Genomic DNA, 21,754 nt, shown 5'->3' with positions numbered 1-21,754 from the left:
AAATCATATGCTAATGAAGAATATGACCTCGCGAATTGTTTCTTTCTGCCTCCTTTCCGAGCATAAAGGTGTTCCTTGGTCTCATAAAAAAATTCCTAAAGCAAATGCATAACTACCCATTTGTTAAAGTCTTCGCAACAGCTGCGTAGAATATAGCTTTTCAGAATAGGCTAAACGCTAAGAACAAAAGCTTGCTATTCCCTTCCCTATGCAAGTGCACACTGGTCATTCATCTATACGAAAGCCATGCTTTTTAAAGCCAAACGGTTATCTTAGCCATTGATCAGACGACTAAGATAGCCGTTTTGCATGTATTTACTTTTCGGGCCTAATGGTGTCATTAGTGAAGTGAGTACTTATGATTTCTATCCAAGTTGAACTAGACCATTAGCCACCCTAGACCATTTAGATGTGTGAACCTACGACTCAAGGTCCACAAAGGCTGGACCGACCGTGCCCTGGCTCAGCATCAGCGACCGAGCCACAATAAACAAGTGGTAGTGGTTGTCAAATCAAAATTATCTAATTCTAAATTTATAATTGTCATTTTAAACCCTTTCTCGATTAGCGAAATCGTTCCAGATTTTATTGGGTTACGCATTTTTAGTAGGAAAAAAAGTCAAATGAGAGAGATTTTTTGGCACGTGTGACGTACACGCGGGGGAACAAGACTGGCTAAAAGCCGCATTTGTTCAATAATCAGCTACAGCGGAGAAAATGGTTGTACGAGTCCGGTTGGGGTAGCAGGGAGAAATTCCATTTCTGTTCTTCCCTAGGAAAAGGATTTTGTGAAAAATCAGAAAAAAAAAGCGGAGGATAATTAAATACAGCCAAAGAAAAGGATGAAATAAGTCCAAGAAACCAGATTTGCTTTTTCTCAATCGGTTCGAGCTTTTCTGACCTAAATTCCCTTGTTTGTTTTCTCTCTGTCATTAGCCGTTCACAGCCATTGATCCTTTCGTTGCGATTTCCTGGGTTACGCAGGTCTCGCACCGGGAAGTTTTATCTGGTTAGTGATTCCTTCTGATCTTGTTCAAGCTACGTTTTTGGATCGTTTTGGTGCGAGTTGTCGTGTGGTTCTCTGTCGTCTCGGATCGGCGGGATTTGAGAAGAGGAGATTCCCGTTGCTTGATTTCTTTCCGATCTTGCTGGAGAAGTTTAGCTCCCGGTGAACGAGATATTTGTGTGTCACCGTTTGTTGGAGAAACATGGTGAATTCATTGGTGGAGAGAGCGACTAGCGATATGCTGATCGGTCCGGATTGGGCGATGAACCTCGAGATCTGTGATATATTGAATCATGATCCAGGGTACTTTTTTCTTTCATTATTTTTTTCTCTGTTTCATTGAACTAGTTCACGTACCGTTGCTTCTGTTTTTGAATTCCAGATTTTGAGTGCCAATGATGCGTGGACAAATCAATTTTCTCATAGACTCCCTCCTAAGAATATATTTGCTACTCATTTATGAATTAGCCGGATAAATTGCTCTGCTTTTTTTTTTCTGGCTTGGTTTATTCTTCCTGTATATGTTGAAAATATGAGTTTTCCGTTCAATCTGTTCGTGATTGCCTATGAAGGTGATTTCGACAGGGTGGTTGTCTGATGTTTATAGGCATATAATTCAGATATTCGTTAGCTGCTTACCATGAGATAAACTGAGTGTGGAATAATCTGGTGTGAGCTACGTACTCTGGTGCATGTCCGTGACGTAGGGCCACTGGAAGAAAATTAAATTTAGTTGTTTTTGCACTGAGGACAACCTTGTAGTTGATTGATCAGTTAGAGTAGATAGAAAAAGATAAATACGTTTGCTACTTAGATTTATGGCTAGGATGGAAAGGTTTTTTTTTTGTCCTTAACCACTGAAAAACAATAGCTAGGTACTCGCCATTTGGATTCCTCGTAACCACTGATTCCTTCTGTTAGATGCTTTCTCTTCCTTTAGAATCTTTGTTCTATTAAGGAAAAAAACTTAACAGTATTTGGTTCCTTATCAGGCCTACAGTTTTCATGGTTTGTTTCCACCTTTATTTTTCCTTCTTGTAAATGACATTTCTGTTTCAGTATTTCATGCACATGCTATGTTTTAAGGAATGCTCTCTTTCTTTTCTCTTGACCTCATATGTGTACTCTATGTTTCAAAGTTATCATGCAATTGCATTTTTAACTCTTTTTTTCAAGTTGGTTTTACGTGTTAAACAGGTATTGTGTCTCTTATTTTGCCAGTCATGCCATTCATTCTTTGTTTTGTTTTGCATAAATGTGTTTTTTTTTTTGGTTAGCATTCGAACTTTCTTTTTTTTTGTTTTGGGGGGGGGGGGGGGGGGGGGGGGGGGGCAATGGAGCTAAGAAGAGGAAGATCTAACAACAAGGGAATCGAGTCGTGCCCCTTCCTTGGCTAAAGCGTCGCTAGATGATCTGCTGAATGATTTACATGAATCCAATTGGATACAACATGGAAAGAGTGATCTTTAATTTCATGTAAAAGCTTGCCAATGTCTCATCTGAGCACCATGAAATAACTGATTTGGGTCCCCTTTCACAACTAATGGCTCTTGGAATCTAGTGCTATTAACTTGAAGCCCACGAAGAAGGGCATGAAATGCAGAGCTTCTAGTATCAGTGATGCCCGAAGGACCTCATAAGAGAGAATAATTGGTCCATTAGGATGTGAAACACACAGCTAAACGCAGCTTGACCATGGTTCCCAACCAAGCAGCCAGTCAAGTTGAGTTTGATACGACCAGGCATAGTAGGAGATCCTACTACTGTAGACAGTTGTCTAACCACTGAGAGGTGAGCCACTTGGTTCCTATTATGTCTGATGTCCTTCCTCTTTGAGAGGTGAACCACTAAGTTCCAGTTCAATGTAATGTCCTTTCACCCCTCCCTCTCTTCTTCAAGAACTCGAATTTTCTTGAGGACATACCCAAGTAACCAACTTGTGTAGTAATATTATAAAAAATGTTTTCTCAGTAAGAAATTGGATAGGAGGACGTTCTTTTCTTTTCTCTCTTCACTTTTTAGATGGGGAGGAATCTTTATGTGTACAGGGATTTCATTCCTAGGAAAAAAAGTATAGCGAAAAGCGGATATAGTAATTTGGCTAAGAGGTACATGTCTGCGTGAGAAGATGAGGAGCAGGTGCTATTTGTGGCATGAAATGGCCATTACACGAGACATACCAAAATTAAATGACGAGTATGGGAGGTCTGTCTCACTTTCTGAACAAAATGCATTATTGTTTTAATTGGAGATGCATTACGTAGAATAATGAAACTGACCAGCAGTTGAATAGGGCAAATGCTAGTGATGCATTTTTTCATCCAATAAATACACTAATTTATAATCTAAATCTTCATCATTTTTCTTTGACAGCTCTTCTATGTTTTTTTTTTTTTTTTTTTTTGAGTAAAACAGTTCTTCAGTTCTTTGACAGTTCTTCTATGTTATTGTGGTATAACTGGACTCTTAAAAGGTGAACACCTTTTTAATTGGGTAGTCTAATAGATTAATATCGCTAAAGTTAACATGGGGTAGATTCTTGACTATTGTCAATATTGGCCACCTGTGCTCTGACAGTAAACATGTGCATCATAATTTGACTTTGCAATACTAGTTTGTAATTTTAAATCTTCATTGTTTTTCTTTGATAGATCTTCTTTGTTATTGCGGTATAACAGGACTCTTAAAAGTTGAACACCTTTTGAATTGGGCAGTCTAATAGACTAATATTGCAAAAGTTAACATGGGTTAGTTGCTTGACTATTGTCAATACTAGCCACCCGTGCTCCAACATGTGCTTCATAAATTAAAAAACTGACCACATGCTGGAGTTCTGTTATGGTTTTTATGGGTTCTTGAAGGCATGTACTAAAACTCTCCCTTTTATTGGGCCCTTGTTCTGCAAATTTCTGTTTTAAATGAAGTCTAGAGAACCCATTAAAAAAAAGAAGTTCAGAGAAATAGCGAACTCTCATAACATTACATGGGAGTTCTGAATCACTATGTAGGTCTGCATGTCTGTACTGTTTGATATAGAAAGTTTTCTACTGTTTCCCAATGTTTAGTGGTTGGGATTGTTATTGCTACCACAGTTATTTGAATTTCTTGGTTGGGGTATTGGTCATCTTGCTGGTTGCATGTTAGATTTAGTGATAAACAAAGTGTTTTTCTGTCGACAATATTTTTTTAACTGAAAGCTGATATTGTAATGGTGGTCCAGTGCCCACTGCCAATGCTTAGAACATGCTAGGGATGAGGTTTAATATTTGACAATTTTATGCTGGATTTTGTCTTGCACTAGGCAAGTCAAGCGGCAAGTGAGAGAAGCCAGTACCGTTATTGGGTTCTCAATTTTTGTCCTGTAATGTACCTTTAAATTACTGTCTCACCTTTGATTTTTGTCCATTTCTGCAATAATGTAAAAGCCTGAAGCTCATGACTCTGCTATCTCTGGCACTGAAGAAACTCCAAGCAAAATATTGAGTTCAAAACTGTGTATCTGTTTTTGCTACAATAGTTGAAAGTTATGCCATTGCTGCCAACTCATGATGCTTGTAATCTACTGGGTAATGCTTTGTTGCACAAAGATATTGCATATGTTGTTGAGGTATACTGACATTATCATTCTCTTGTTTGGTTTGGCTACTTAGACAAGCTAAGGATGTAGTGAAAGGCCTTAAAAAGAGGATTGGGCATAAGAATCCAAAGATACAGCTTCTTGCTCTTACGGTAAGCACTACTATTTTGTAGTTTCTCTAGCATGTACTATTGCTGTTGTTTGCCAGCTGCCCTTGATCTTGTTATTAACAAATCCAGATGTGAAATTAATGAGCGGACATTTGTATTGCGCTTAGTATCACTTGGTTTCACTCCCCAGGAGTTCAAATGTGATAATGGATGTTTTGGATAGGGTGGATGCCCCTTGCCTTTTGTTGTATATTTTCCTCTTGTTTTTTTCATCTCCTTAGGGAGTCTTCTTAATGAAGTACACGAGATGAGGTATTGGCATCGAACTGTAAGCATGTTTCATTGAGGTAATGGCTCTCTGCAGGACCTGGGAACCTCCTCTTATCTCCCTCTGGTTGTTATAGTCCTCTGTTCATTGACAGCTGTTCAGCTGATCATCTTCTTGAGATTGTTTGCTATGTTTGCCCTAGCATATAAACAAGTCGCTTACTATTGTTTTTCATGACTTCTAGATAAACAAGTCGCTTATTATTGTTTTTCATGACTTTCAGATAACAAATCGCTTACTATTGTTTTTCATGACTTTCAAATAACAAGTCGCTTACTATTGATTTTCATGACTTTCAGATAACAAAATTGTTATATACTTGGATTGTATTCACCTACTGTTTGCTTCTTTGTGTCAAGTTGGAGGCTCTACATAGGGAGCAAACTAGAGCTGTGAACGGTATATAAACAGAACAAAATAATCTATTCCATATGCCATTCCTTTTATATTTGGTATATCAGCATATTGAATAAGTTATTCCATATATCGTTTATTTATCCATTTATCATATGGTAGATTAATAAATGGAATAATAACAAAAACAACTTATAAATTTGTAAAACCATAAAAGTATAAAAAATCATATTATCATATACACAAAAACCTAAGAACAATGTCATTCTAATGTATAACTATGTCCTTAAAGAATATTATACAATCCTTAGAAAAAAAGACAATTGAATCATATTTTATGTCAAACACACATGCACTCATTTAGTAATGGTTGTCAAATACACACACACACACAAAAAAAAAACTTACGAGACATGTGAGGTGAAAGCCGAGACGAGATAGAGAGACACATTGGAATCCCCTCCCAATTGTGACTACTACTGCTGACACCCTCCCCGTCGATCTCGGGGATGAAGCCCAAAGGTAACATGGGAAGAAGCCTTCCGGTGAGTCACCGACAGGTATCGCGACGAAGGAAGAAGGACGGTTTGAGCTCTGATCTTAGGCCATTGAGAATTGATGACGACGCGGGAGGAAGCTTCCGGTAGAGCATTCTGAATGACATTACGAGAACTGTCGAAGAGGAAGAAGATGTTTCCACAAATGGACTACGATCCGTAGAAGGACGACTCGACGAAGACAATCGGGCGTTGCTGTAACACTTCTCGCCGCCCCCTTCCGATTCAGCTATGATCCCACCTCCCTATCAATTACGCGCATGGCTCTTCGAGCTACCCCTGTGTCCAGGTGACGATGAAAATTGGATCGCAGAGAACCTTCATCACCATCGGCGTGCGAGTCTTTCATTGGGTAGTTCACAAAGGCAACTAGACTCGATCGTGAATCTTCGCAAGGTCCATGGAACTCTGGACTGGACCTTGGTGCTTTTGTTTTCTTGTCATCTGTCGGAACAACACCAAGGTTTGCCGCATTACGCAGTACTGAGACCACATCACTGTCCCAGAAGCCATAAACACCCACTTTGGCTGATCCCAGTGTCTGCAATACTTCATCCCAATGCCCCAGTCCCCCGCACCCGCTGAATTTCCTCTGCTTCCATCCAGCCTGAGAAACCAGCACCTTGAACGTCCCACTAATGCCCCATCAGCTCATCTCCTCTACGGAAACAATCTGAACCTGCTGCTCCTTGGGACTAGTCAACCATCTCAATCTCTTCGCATTTGCTTGGCTTGGACTCAAGCTGCTAGCTTGTGCTGCTTCTGTCTCTTTGGACATCCTTGGCACCGATGGTGTGTGCATTTCCGATTGTTTTTTTAGACACCTGAGACAATTACCTGCCACAATGCTCATTTTTGGATCCTAACAAATGGTCGGTATCCTTCCAATCGCTTGAGGATCGATGGATGGCTACTCAACTTCCCCCCTCAGCATTCGTCTCCTTTGTTCGTGACTAGTCCCCATCCTCACGCAACTGCGGCTTCGGTCAGTGGCTTCTGGTTGTTGGCCTTCCACCAGAGCTATGGACGTGGGAGTTTTTCGGCTTATCGCTGACCGCTTTGGCTCTCTTATCAGAATCAATGATTGCACAACAAGCCATCGTAGACTCGATTTTACCCGATTGTTCATTAAACCAAACTGTGAACACTTCAAAAAATCTTTTCTGCGGCGGGATGTTGGATAAGCAGTTTCTTCGGCATTCACATTTTGTTCAATGAGTTCATCGGCGATGCTGAAGATGCTGCCTCTCTAGCCGGAAACCATTTAGGCGATGATTGCCAACCCAGTCGCCTGGATCGCCCTAACTCGGTATGTCCCCCCATGACAATCATTGCGATGCCTGCCACCATTCCCATTCAATTCAAATTCAGCACCACCCCTGCAGCCCTGCCATCCTAATCTCCTTGCCCTTTGTCAGCCCACCTTTTTTTTGAACCAAGCCCTCCCACTGCTCGCGCCACCTGGCTTGCTTTTCTCCCACCTAGAGGCCCCCTCACCAGGAGTCCCTGCCAGCTCACTTCCGATTAATCTCCCTCATTATCCTTCTCAACTGCCCCCGCCTACGCTTCCATTTCTACTAACCATTGCAATTCCGCCCTATCCCAGCGAGAACCCAGAGTTTCCACCTTCCGCAGTTGGCATCCCCGTCTCCACCCATTGCCCCTACCCCCCTTGAAGCCATCTTTGCTCCTTTTGTTTGCAGTCGCCCGATGGACCCCGTTATTCAGCTTCCCCCTCGTACTCTAATTGCGACTTCACTTCTTTGATCATCAACTGTCCTAGACACTTCCCGGCAGGCGAGCCTAGGTCTCATCCCACTTCAGCCCACTCGCCAACTCCTATAGCCACCTGTCAGCATCGGCGCCACAACATGCCCAGCATCCCTTATAGAGGGGAATCCAGCAGTGCACCCCCACCCCGGTGGACGTAGTTCCTGATGATCTCAGCTTTTCACCCACTAGAGAGCTTTGCTTTCCCCTGCCAGATGACCGTACACAATAGTTCTTTACGGCATTACAATTTGGCTATTAACGTTATTGGCTTCTCAGGAGGATTCCTCCTTTTGATCTTGTTTGTCGTTGATATGATGGACCATATCATTAACACTTTTTCTATCGGCATTAAATTACGGGACAGATGTACCGGCTTCACTTGGGGCCTTGCCAGAAGTTATGGTCCCACTCGTTACTGGGATCATCACTTTCTTTGGGATGAGCTCTCTGACATTCTTTCTGATTGGCCTATCCCTTGGCTCCTTACTGGAGACTTTAATGTAATCAGATTTTGTAGTGACAAACCAGATTTTCTTCCACTATGTGCAGTTTTGCTGACTTCATTGGAAGCTTTGAGTTGGAGGAGACTAACCACTCTGGTAAGAGTTTTACTTGGTTCAATGGTCAAAAGCTGGCTATCCTTTCGAAGCTTGATTGGTTCTTTGCCACTAGGGTGTGACTAAGACTTTATGTTCATGTTGGTGGCTCAGTTCTGAACCATGCAGGCTCTAATCATTGGTCCATCCATATTGATACTAAAATTGGCAAATGGGGCCCAACTCTGTTCTGGTTTGACAATTCTTGGCTGTTTGACAATCAGTTTACTGACCGAATTCACTCTTGGTGGGAAACTATTTGGGGCTCAAATTATGATGGTTGGATCCTCCCTCGCAAATTAAAACAACTTAAGAGTAAACTCAAGTCTTGGTCCTCGGAATATCGTCTTTCTGCCACTGCTGATAAGTCTTCCCTCCATTCTTAGATTGGTGGTCTTGACTTGATTGAGGAGCAAATGTGCCTTTCTTACTCTGAATTTTCTCATCTTGCTGATCTCCAGAATAAATTTCAGTCTATTATTCACACCGAGCGGGTGCAATTGAAGCAACAAGCCCATTTTAAGTGGTTGGTCAAGGTTGATGCCAACACGAAATTCTTTCATGCCATTGCCTCGGCTCGCCGGAGGACTAACCGGGTTACTTCTATTTCTATTGACAATGAAGTTACCTCTTATAGGGCCTCTATTACTGATGCCTTAATATTTTCACAGATTTGTATGGGTAAGAATGCAACCACCGTCCTCAACTCTCGTATCTTTAGTCCTTCTCGATATCTCCCGTGTTGGTTGCGTTCATTGAGCTTCCTTTCTTGGATCTTGAGATTGAGGAAGCCATCATGGGCCTCCTTCGTGATAGAGCTCCGAGCCCCAATGGTTACATGGCGAGTTCTACAGATCATGTTGGCCTACCTTGAAGACGGACATTCTCTCCATGGTTCGCAGTTTCTATGACCAGAGCATCACTTTCAAGAACATTGGTGTTTCCCTCATCGCTCTAATTATGAAGAAAACAAATGTTGAGCATCCTTGTGACTTCCAACCGATTAGTCTTGTAGATAGCCCACACAAGATAGTTGCTCGCATCCTGGCCCGGTGTCTCAAGGTTATTCTCCCCACTATCATCCACAAAGGTCAGAGTACTTTTCTTTGTGGTAGAGATATTCTAGATTCCGCCATGGCTGCTCATGAGATTATCGACCACCTCTCCAAACTTAGCCTCCCCCGTTTTGTCCTCAAGCTTGACCTTGAAAAAGTTTTTGACCATGTGAATTGGACTCTTCTCTACGATGCCATGTAGTGTATGGGCTTTGGGGACAAGTGGAGATTTTGGATTCAAAGTTGCATTTTGTTAGCCTCTTACTCATTGCTTCTCAACGACACCGTCTGTGGCTACTTTCATGGCTCCCGTGATATTTGGCAAGGAGATCCCCTCTCCTGCTTCTCTTCAATATTATTGCTAAGTACCTGTTCTCTATGTTCTACTCAACCTGCAGCCTTGGATGACTTGCCATATCGGATCAGAGTGCCTTTGACATCCCACTCCTCCAGTTTGCAGGTGACACTATTTTTTTTGGCACATACACTCTTGACCAAATCCGAAATATCAAGGTTCTCCTTGGTCTTTTTGAGATCACATCTGGGCAGAAGATTAACTGGAGCAAGACGTCCATTATGGGAATTCATATTGACCCCCCTTTACTATAGCTTATGGTAGACATTTTGGGTTGCTCGATTACGACTCTCCTTTACTTATCTTGGGCTCCCTCATTGATTGCAGCCCACAGAAAGGGCTTGGGGCCCCGATGATTGATAGGCTTGAGCGTTGCTTGTCTACTTGGAAAAGGTGGCTCCTCTCTAAAGCTGGTAGATTGATGTTTCTCAACTCTTGTCTGGCGGGTATACTCAACTATATCCTTTTCTACTTTCCTTACCCCACCTCTATTTGCCACGTATTGACATGATAAAAAGGGGATTCTTGTGGCGCGGAACCAGCAATGAGTTTCATTATCACCTTGTTAGTTGGGATGATGTCTGTATGCTGAAGACTATGGGTGGATTGGGGATTAGACACACTAAGGATATGGGAGCGGCTCTCCTCCTCAAGTGGTTCTGAAAAGTTAGTTCTGGCTCAGTGGCTTTTTGGAAACCGATAGTAGCCTCTAAGCTCTGCCTTCTTGGGGTTAAGTGGATCTTAGATGGCAGTAGGCACAACCTCTCTCCCCTCTGGAGAGCATTTCACCATTTGTTCCCTGTCTTCCGGTCGGCCGTCAGATTTTTTGTTGGTAACGGATCCAGTCTCAATTTTTGAACCGATTGGCGGGCAATCGCTTCTTCAGCTCACTACATGATCATGATCTTGGGGTTAAGTACTTGGCTTTCCGCTACCTATCAGGCCGGTCTTTTGGGTAGTATTGGCTAGGTGCTTAACATTTGGTATGAGAGCAGGCACCACGTTGCGGGTTCGAATCCTGGAGGGGGCGACCTAGAGGCCGGATTAAAATTACTGGTAGACCCAAAAAGTGGGCCGGGCCAGTGTCGCTAGAGTGGGCCGCCGATGATGTCGGCTCATAATGGGGGGAGTATTGTTATGATCCTGGGGTTAAATACTTGGCTTTCCGCTACCTATCAAGTCAGACCTCTCTGTTATTGATGCTTGGGTAAATGGTTCATGGGATTTCCATTTGAGATGTGACCTCTCTAATGAGGAGGCCATTGCCATTGCGGGTGGATTGATGATCTTGGTGATGTCACTATTTGGGCTGATGTGGCTGACTGGATGATTTGGCTCCTCGATGACAATGGTCATATTTCAGTCTCCTCGGCTTACCGGCACCTCATGGTTGGACCAGAACCTCTACTACTCACCCGGCTGCTAAAGCTTGGCACCTTAGAGCAACCCCCCCCGGTCCTCACCTCGTATCATATTCTTCCTTTGGAGTGCTTGTCATAGCAAGATTCTCACAATCGACAATCTTCTTCGATGCGGCAACTCATCCCCGGATCCTCTCTATCCTTTTTGTAGGGTTGAGGAGGAATTTACGTATCACTTACTCTTGCTTTGCTCCTTCGCCTGGCAGGTATGGTCATCTCTACTCAGCAGTTTGGGCCTCCAGTATTCTATACCTCAGGACCTGAGCACTCTGTTTCTCTTCCCCTCTAGGACTAGCCTACTGAAACTGGGGCAAACTCCTTTTATTTATTTGCGTTGCCCACATCCCTTGGTGCCTCTGGAAGGAGAGGAATTCTAAGAGATTTGAACTTATCTCCCGCATGGCTACGGAGATCTCTTGCATTGCCATGGGCCTCATTTCTGCCTGGATGCACTCTAGAAAGGAATTCGAGTGTCTCTCTTGTGCCCCCCTCGCACCAATTGGAAGGTGATTGCTTAGATGTTTGCACCCACTCCCCCTCAGGTGGTCAATTAGAAATTATTAAATTACTCTTATATATAATTGGATAATCAGGTAATCGGATACGTATGACCCATATCCATTTCTGTTCATTGTAACAAATGATAAATCGGTAATTGGGTAAAATTATCCAAATGTTCCCTTTTTATTCAATTTAATAAATTGTAAATGAAAAATGGTAAACGGTAAATTGTCACCCCTAGGGCAAACTCAACCGTGCTCTAAGTTTAGGCAGATGTCAATATTAGCTAATACAGTTGTTTCTTTATAAAGAAAAGGTGATACAAATTCAAATACTTATGTCGTTTGGAATCAGTTTAAGCGATGCTGTGCAAAAAGAATGTGCTTTATATTGCTTTGTTTTCCTTTTGTTGTTATTCAAAAGTTGTGCAAACATATTCCATTACAATTGTATAATGTCTCTGGTTCATGGATTTGAAGAAAGTAAATCTTGGAAGTTTGTGCATCTTTGGAAGAATAGTAGCTGAAAGGTTAGCGGTCAATATATCTAATGTGATTAATACTATTTTTTAGATTTTTCATAAATGTTTTAGTAAAGTGATTATTTATTTTTGACAGAGAAAGTGTAAACAAATTGATATTGTGGAAAAAATTCAAACATCTAAATTTGATGTATATCTCAGTGACTTGCTCACTCATTCTGTGATCCAGCATGACTAACTAGGTTGATATATAAATGTCTGGGTTCTCTCATATTGAAGTCGATGACTTCACAATGTTTTTTTGCTAAAGTTATTAAATTCTTCTTTGGAATATCAAACATCTACATGCAGCAGTTAGAAGTATTCCTAAATGGTGAAATGGCTTTTGGTTAATTATATCAAGATCTTATTGTTGTTTGTCTAACCTTGGAACTTTACACTACATAAGAATTGGGATATTTTTTTTGGACATTTCTGAAATTGTATCTTCTATTTTTTTGTATTTGGTCTCATGTTCCCAGATCAGCAAATTCTACTGCTGATTCTTGTGTTAAATTAGGAACCTCTCTGCAATCTCTTGCTGTTAGGGGAGTGCTTCCTTAAATGTTTTTGTTGTTTTTCCTTTGCTCTTAATAAAACCATCACCTTTTCAAAAAAAAAAAAAAAAAAAAAAAGAATATAGAGGCCAATAACTACAGAAGACAAAAGGTGCTAGGATCTCTGCGTCTTCATTGATGATGAAATATGCTAGCTCTGCAGCTTTTCTGTGATGGGGATACCACCTATGGACAGTCCGTGAACTTCCTTGATAGGTTTAGATGCCCAGTGTCTAGAGCGTGTGGTATTTGATGATATCCATTTTTGTAGGGCATCCGCTCCTTTGCAAGATTCTGTTTTACTATTCTTTTCATTAATAGTTGCCTCCTCAAGAACTAGTTCTTTCCTATTTTGTAATAGTGGATACTATCCGATGTTTGAAGATTGTGAAGCCATATTAATTAGATCATGATGTAATTGCTCAGAATATCTGAGAAGTGTGTGACTTACTCTGTGCAACCATTTCTAGCTGCTGGAAACAATAATAAAGAATTGTGGAGACATAGTTCATATGCATGTTGCTGAGAAAGATGTTCTGCATGAGATGGTGAGGATTGTGAAAAAGAAGGTATACGCTTAGCACCATGAGATCTTTCTTGCATTTGTATCTTGCCATTTTTATAATTTTTCTTTTTGTATGAAAGCAGCCTGATTTTCATGTCAAGGAGAAAATATTGGTCCTAGTAGATACATGGCAAGAGGCTTTTGGTGGTGCAAGGGCAAGATATCCACAATATTATGCCGCATATCAGGAGCTGTTGGTAAGATAGTTATGTTTTTAAGATCTTCTTTACATAATATTATGGTCTGAGCAGGTGCTAGAGGGTCTTGCTCAAGTCTTTGAAGCATATGGTCTACATTCCTTTTTCCAAAAAAAATATGGTCTACATTCTCTTGTGTAAAGTCACCTTTTGTGGCATTTCATGTTGATATATGATGACTTTCATTTAGATTTTGATCACAAGTTTTAGGGAGAGGTTTCACAATTTTTATGTTGAATATTTGAATTAACAGTTGCACATTGTCTCTTGCTCCAAATTACTTTGTCATTTTTGTGCAACTATTCATCTCGCTTGGTGAACTGCTGGAGTCATGCAACATCCATATCTAGTCTTTCATCCTGCATTTCTGTATATGATAAAAACATTTTTATGTGTAGTTTGAAGTCTTAGGGAAATAAATAATTTTTGTACAACAGCGTGCTGGAGCAGTATTCCCTCAGGGACCCGATAGGGCAGCACCCATATTTACACCTCCACAATCGCAGCCTCTTTCTTCTTATCCACCAAATATACGTAATGATCGGCAAGAAGCAGCTGATTCTGATCTTCCAACCTTGAGGTACTTCAATCTGTTGTCTCTAACATTTACCAAGTCATTTCCATAATACATCTCTCATTCCAGCTCCATTTGTCAGCTTCTTTTTACTTTATTAGTGGAATAATTAGGAATCCATTTTCCCTGATCATCTGGAAGTAGCTGGTGCCATTTTTGTGTTTGGTTGCGTGCAACCAATGTTGTTTGATGACTAATATTGCATTTCAATATTTTTCTTAACCTTCCTGAGCTTTTTTTTACTTTATGTTTCCTTGTTCAGCCTAGCAGAAATTCAAAATGCTCGGGGTATTATGGATGTGCTAGCGGAGATGCTAAATGCTTTAGATCCTGGGAACAGAGAGGTACTGGCATAGTAATTCTTTCAAATTTAAAAAACTCCCAATTATTTTGACACTTACTGTTCATAGAATATTTGAGGCATGGTATGCTTCCCTTCTCTTGGACAATGAGGAAGGTTATAACAAAACCTCTCTTGGGATTTTCTGGACCAGCTTATTGATCGATCATCTGTGGCTTGGGCCTTTGGCTCTATTGTTACTTGGGGGTTTCCTAGCGTGAGTTCTTGGATTCAAGTTTCACCCAGGGTTTGGGGGGGGGGGGGCGGGTGTGCTGGTATAATTGACTTTAAAAAGAATTCTGAACCACCTCACTTTTTGAAAAAAAAAATAAAAAATAATGTTTTGAATTTTATTTCTAGAACTAAAACTGAAAACTGAAAAAGCCTTGAATCATCTCTTGAAAACTTATCATGTTTTGATCAGTATTTACAAGACTTTCTTTAATGAAATTGAGAAATTTTATGCATAAAATGGACCCTGAAGGGTTAAAAGTGCAAAAACAAAACAAAAGATAAGGAAAAACAGAAATACATCATGTATACCACCAAAATCACAACTAATAACAAAGGAAATAGATTTTCGAGGGAAAGAGAGTTTCCAACAGCAGGACGTTGACTGAGAACTCCCTTGCTCACAAGAGAACCAATCAATTGCTTTTCTTGGAACGTGTGTCCAAGTCACTGTAATCCTGTTAGGGATGTCGAGAAATGTGTCAATGTGCTGTAAAAAGAGCCAAGAAGGGGATGATGTATTCATTAAACTTAACTGATTCTTAACCTCAGGAGAGGATCTTTACAACCTTTTCTTTTTTTCTTTTTTATCTTTTTATGAAGATGAGAAATGAGATTTAACAAAGAAGAAGCTCCCCCCTCCCCCCAAAGGAGGAGAATACAAAGGGGAGTTCATCCAACTAGAACCCAAGGAGAGAAAAAGAACAGAAGCTACATTAGGCTTCCAACCGAAGAAAGAAAGTTGCTACCACCAAGTAGTTAGAAGATGTTTCAAATGATCAATGTTGGGGGTCCAACGGTCTTGTTTGGTCTTCCATTAAAAAGAGGCAGACTAAGATAAGAGGTAGGGAAGGTGCCCTTCAGATTTTGACAAATTCACCCACTTATCAAAAATTAGTTCATTAACTGAGAGGATAGTCTTTTTTTTTTTTTTTTTTTGAAAAGTAACTGAGAGGATAGTCTTGATGCTAGTGATTGGACAATTTCCAAAAATAAATAGTGTTCCCCACAAATTGAATATTTGGTGCACTTGACAAAAAGTTTGTGGAAGAGGGAAGAGAGACCCAATCATTTCTTTTAGCCGAGTAAACACGAGTGGAAAGGGCTTTTACTCATGAAGAGTAGGAGGGACAAAGGAGATCCTTGACTTAGCCCTCTCGATGTCTTAAAGTAATCATGAGCAAAGCCATTAAAAAACCATTAGAAAGTTGTGAAGTAAAACTTCTTATTGTCATCCTTTAGCAGTCTTCGAAGCCCATCTTATGAAGGACATGCTTAAGAAAGGACTAATTTACCCTGTCAATGGCCTTCTTCGTGTCCAACTTAAGAATGATTGTGGACCAACCATTCTTGTAGAAAAAGTGGAGAGAAGCTCAAGAGCAGAGAGAATAACATGAAAAGTTTGCATGAGGGAGCACCTTATATAATCTGTATTGTCTAGGGGGAAGACCGTACTTAACCTACTGTCTAAGATAGCACCTTACTTAAACCTATTGTCTAAGAATTTGGCAATATATTTTATGAACTCGAAATCAGGCCTAATTGGTTGGAAATCACCTAGGCAATCCATACATTTTTTATTGGAAATGAACGCAATGAACAATTCACTCATCATTCTGCCAGTTGCACATTGTGATAGAAATCCTGTCGATAATGTCTTACTGGAGAAAATCCCACCCCTTTATACAGAATTCAGCAATGTAACCATCTAGTCCAGGGGCTGTCTCACGGAATAGGGAGACGGCATTTTTTTATTTTTTTTATATCCTTTTTGGCAGATGGCACTTTGAGGGCAGCAGAAGAGGCAGGATAAAGTGGGGCAACCTGGAGTTTGTGGGCCATGGGTCTCAAAGGTATCCCTGAGGGGATATCCTCCTGGGTCTTATGCTTTCTCCTTCTTGGTGAACTGGCATTTATTTATTTTTCTTTTTCTGAACACTGGCATTTAAAAAGATTAATGGTGAGATCACATAAATTTGTTGAGAGTGTTAGTGTCATCCCTACTTTCTGCTATCTTTTCTTTCAATTCATGTTGAAGTTGAAATAAATTCTATTTGTCTAGCCAAATTTATCAAATTGCTAAGTCCAACTGTATTATAATGGTCTACTTTAGTTTGATTCTTTCAGCATATTTGATGGAGGCCAAGATACAGAGAACTAAATAAGACTGAAGCAAATATAGTTGGTCTTTGTCTGACACGGGAGAGAAATATGTTTCAAATATTGTCACACCCTTGATTCAATGACACATTTTTAACTGAAACGGAAGAAAGTGGAAAGTTATTATTCCAACCAAAATCGACTATGAATATTTAATTTCGAAAAAAAAAATGTTACTTTTTTTTTTTTTGAAAAAGATGTTTTAATAAAACGAGAGAAATTACAAGATTTGAGGGAGCAAGTCCCTTACAACCAGCGATTGTAGGGTAGCTCCCTACTTGGCAAACACATCTGCTGCCGAATTTGCGGATCTCGGAATGTGAGACCAAATACAAGATACAATTGAGGTAATTTCTCAAAAAAAAAAACAAACAAAAAATGTTACTTACCCAGTCAATGTACTCATATGCCATTTAGCAGACTCTGTTGCCCAAGAGGAGAGGAGTGGCATTGTCTTTGTAACATACTTTGTTTTCTTGTTTAGATGTGCCCTAGATTTGCTGTTTGTCCCATTTAAAAGTAAGTTATTCAACTAATATGAAGAAGCTCTAGAATTGATGAAATATAATAAGCTAAGCCTTAAGCTACCCAGCTTGAAACCAACTAACCACGTTAAGGCACAAGCCAATGTGAAGTAAAAATGGGAAAAGGATCTTATTAAGTACATACTTCTAAATAGAAGCTTGATTTTTTTTACCTTTGAGTTTCTCTTCTCCTTAAAATCAGGTCCATGCTATGTTTTATTGGAATGTGTAGTTTACTCTGTGCTAATCTTTGGGCAATCAAAACTTTAATGTGCTGAATTATTCTTCTACTTGTTTTCAGGGTCTGAAGCAGGAAGTTATTATTGACCTTGTTGAACAGTGTCGGTCTTACAAGCAGAGAGTGGTGCAGCTTGTGAACACAACTGGGTAAGGCTGCTTCATACTTTTGAATGGCATTACGATGGCTGTCTATGGTCTACTAAATTGATATATCTGACTTCAGACCCTATTCACACCTCTTGTTTTAGATTTGCTTGTCAATATGATCAGTTAATTAGTGTAGTGGTACCTTATCGTCCCATACTGCAAGCAAGTATATTGTTTGTAAATTTTGTTTTATTTTAATAATATTAACATTATATTAAAAACAAAATGCTGGGTTTTTGGTTTTCTTTGCTCTATGACTGTGAAAGTTTCAATTATTGATGTTGAAATATGTGTATGCCTACTAACTTTGATAATTTATCTTCCAGGGATGAGGAGCTGCTTGGTCAAGGATTGGCTCTGAATGATGACTTGCAGAGAGTGCTGGCCAAGCATGATGCAATTGCTTCTGGTACAGCTATCCGCGTGGAAAAAGGCAAGTCTCTTGAATCGCTAGTAGATGTTGGTGATGCTGATAGCAATAGAAAGGCAGATCAGAGGTAATGTGAATTTTCTTTAAGGGCTCCTGTATTTAACATTATATGTTTTTTCTCCTTAATATCATTTGGGATGTTCTCTCTTTTTGTAGTATTACTGTTGGAACATTAATCAATTTATCTCTGCCTAGTTGTTGTATTGTATGACCTTGTGACATTTCATGATAGACAATTCACCATGGTTCACATGTGACAGAATTTCTCTTTACTGTTCAGAAGGCAGGACCTAAGTCAAGGTTAAAATAACATAGGTCTATGGACCATGGTTGTAGCCAAATTTTTTATTATCCCGTGTTTGACTATCTGGTACACTTGGTATCTTTGCCACATTAAAATCCTTTCTTATTGTCAACTTGAGATGGTTAAGCTCTATTTGAATATTTTGTCCTTCAAGTGAAATGAACTTTCCATTTCAGTCTTGCCTAGTGGTTACTGCATGAATAGTGCAACAGAATATCCAGTACATCCATTTGCCAGAACCGGTATCTTTGGATGTCTAACATTAGTAAGTTGTTGACAAGGAATCTTACATAAGTACACTATGGAAAAAAAAGTTGCGAACACAAAAGGAATGGCAGGAAAGTGGTATTGCTGGTGTCTTATGTAATGTGTATGGTAGATTGCAGTGGTCACATATGTGTTGGTCTATGAATTTGAAAGTGATATACTGGACAGTATTCTTATGATTCTTAATTTGAGTCCAAGATAAAATACTCCTGAGTTGTTTCTTGGATATTTAAATTCAGAAGGATTTTGCAGTCTAGTAAGCCAAGCCTGACTAATGTTTTAGCTTTCCCTAGTGTTCCAAGAATGTTTTGAATATCCGAATTGCCTAAAGGTTTCCAAAATTTATAGCAGATCATGGGTCATGGTGGCTACTGGACTTGATCTGAAACCATATCTGCTTGAAAATCTGTTCAGAATGTGTTCAGCTGCAGGTGATGTCTGTTGTGATGTGTAGTAGATAGCAGTCGCAAAAAATATGTGTTAACCTAGGAATTTGAAAGTGAAATCGTGGATGGTATTCTGTGTCATTTTAAACTTGGGTTGAAGATCACATTGCTCTTGAGTTGCATCCTGGATATAAAAATTTAAAAGGACCCTTCAGTGTAGTGAACCAAGCCTGACTAATCTTTTAAGTTCCTCTAGTGTATCTGAGAATGTTTTCAATATCCAAATGGCCAAAAAGGTTTACCAAGATTTATAGCCGATCGTGGATTATGATGGCCACTAAACTTAATCTGACACCATTTCTACTTGGTAATCTGTTGAGAATGTGTTAAGCTACCTCATGCCTTTCAACGTCCAGCATACACTAGGGTAAATTCATGATTTGTAGGAACGTTTTTGCTACTGCCAAACATTAGTTAGTGGATATAATGTTAAAACTGACTACCGCCAACTGGCACTGTGCATAGGTGGAATTTCAATGTTTTTGTTGATCTTTCTGTTACATGCACACATATGTGGATGTATGTAACAGAGACGTGCACAGTTGCAGTTGCAGGCACAACAAACACATAATAGATATTTGACTGGCTAATTCAAGTTGTCATTGCATCATTTAACTAAAGTCAGTAATGAAAACCAAATTATCCATGGTAGCTTTCTTGACAAAGCTTTTCTTTCAGAGTGTATTAACAAAGATACATATGTTGTTTTTATAATCAGGTCCACTACAAGTACAAGCACAGCTGGAGCAAGTCAACCCCCTCTTCAGCAGTTATTGCTACCAGCACCTCCCACTGCATCAAGTGGCACCTCAATCTCTATAGTGAAAGTGGACCCTAATATGGACCTTCTCAGTGGTGATTTCAGTCCGCCAGCAACTGCTAATGCGAATGCTCTGGCCCTTGTTCCTGTGAATGAACCAACCACGAATACCACTCCTGCCTCTCAGTTGGACATGATACTGCTTTCAGACATGTTTCCTCCGAATAACAATGACAGTACTGCCAATTCTTTGAACCCTTCATCAATCAATGCAGCTGCTGCTTCAACACTTCAACAGTCGTTTCCTCCACAGCCTGGTCTATATTCAAATGGAAGCCTCCCAGGACAGCAGCACCAATTTGAGCAAGTTTCTTATGGCCAAGGTGGTCAATATAGCAATCATGCTTCTAATAATCCTGCATGGAATGGTCAAGTGGTTGAAAGCTCTACCCCAACACAGCAGCAGATGCTGGGCACTTATGGTATATGTACTTTGCTGTCTCTTGATACTTGCATATTTGCATCCGGAAAGTGTTGTAGGAACTATGAAGTCATCATTTAGTAGACCTTGCTTTAAATTACTATAAGCAAGATAAGATTTTTTTCTTCTGTTTAGGTGCAAATGCAAATGATGGAACCTTCCCACCACCACCATGGGAAACACAAACAGATAACCAACAGATGCAGCCTGGCTTGTACGCTTCAGTACAAGGTGCTCAATCTCCTTCAGGCAGCATGTTCCCTCAACAGCCTATCCAGAATACTGATTCGATGAACCTAGGAGGCATGTATACGCAATCGTCTCCGACGAGTCAACAGGCTGGTGTGCATCCTCTGCAGACCATGCAGAATATCCCGCAGATGGCCTCTGCAGGCATGTTTCCTCAACCAATGCATACTGGCCTTCCAGTGCCCTTATATTCTCAACCCATGCCTGTTGGCCAGACTATGGGGGTGTATTCCACATCAATACAAAGCGTCCAAGTGGTTGGTATGTACCCTCAGCAGATGCATAGTGGCCAACCAGTGAGCCCAGGGGCCATGTATTTGCAGTCAGTGCAGGGTGGGCAGCCGGGGGCCATGGTTGGAATGTATTCTCCGACAATGCAAAGTGGACAGTTTGCAGGGTATTCATATGGGCAGCAACCGGCCAGTCAGTTCCTGGATCAGAAGATGTACGGCCTTTCTGTGCAACATGACAGTGGGTACAACGCCAATTCCTATGACACTACTTCATATGTTCAACCTAAGAAGCCAGCAAAGCCGGAGGATAAGCTGTTCGGAGATCTAGTTGACTTTGCAAAGTCAAAACCAAGCAAACCCAGTATAACGAAAACTGGAAGCTTGTAAAGTTACTAGACTTTTTTTTGTTCCTCCCATTTTTTTGTATGTTTTTTTTTTTTTTTTTTTTTTTGCTGTCATTTTTTTGAAGTATCTTTTTGTTCTACATATTAAATCTCTTTTGGTTCTTTGATTTCAATGTGTATCCACTGATTTAATCATGTACATGCCCTGTAGAAAGGTGGGAAAAGAAAAAGGAAGTGAGTTTGAGACCTTTGATTTTCTAATGGTTTTGGAATTCTACTCGATGTACATAATTTATAGTTTTTTTTTTTAGGATAATGTAATTATTTGGACTGCGGTGGAGGTAAACTAATACATTCAGATACCCAGTTTGAATCTTTCAACAGAATAAGTTACAGGAGGAAGAGTGAGACGCACTTTGTCATCCATTATTAATTTAGCTATAAAAAGTTATTTATGCATTAGAGATTCCGAACGAAGCAAATTTTGCTACTTTGCTCGTGCGTCCATCGTCTTTTTGAGTTCTATTATGGGTATCAGTCCTTGCAAGCTAT

At 40.2% G+C, this 21,754-nt stretch overlaps 1 protein-coding gene across 1 annotated transcript; it reads left to right on the top strand.

Annotated features, from left to right (window-relative positions):
- The first annotated feature begins 722 nt into the window (after positions 1-722).
- On the top strand, positions 723-21,369 carry LOC137946013 (TOM1-like protein 9). The gene is made up of 11 exons (XM_068792159.1): positions 723-884; positions 985-1,309; positions 4,657-4,735; positions 13,181-13,279; positions 13,359-13,472; positions 13,910-14,052; positions 14,309-14,390; positions 17,603-17,688; positions 18,015-18,185; positions 19,854-20,377; positions 20,512-21,369. The coding sequence occupies exons 2-11, from the start codon at positions 1,209-1,211 to the stop codon at positions 21,243-21,245; spliced, it is 2,133 nt and encodes a 710-aa protein (XP_068648260.1). The 5' UTR covers positions 723-884; positions 985-1,208; the 3' UTR covers positions 21,246-21,369.
- The last annotated feature ends 385 nt before the right edge of the window (positions 21,370-21,754 follow it).

The sequence above is a fragment of the Aristolochia californica genome, unplaced genomic scaffold (assembly GCF_029961685.1).
Source record: "Aristolochia californica isolate CCGP_79_NKW_82.1479 unplaced genomic scaffold, dmAriCali1.0.hap1 SCAF_12, whole genome shotgun sequence".
NCBI classification, from domain to species: domain Eukaryota; kingdom Viridiplantae; phylum Streptophyta; class Magnoliopsida; order Piperales; family Aristolochiaceae; genus Aristolochia; species Aristolochia californica.
This window is presented reverse-complemented; position numbering and strand designations above follow the sequence as displayed.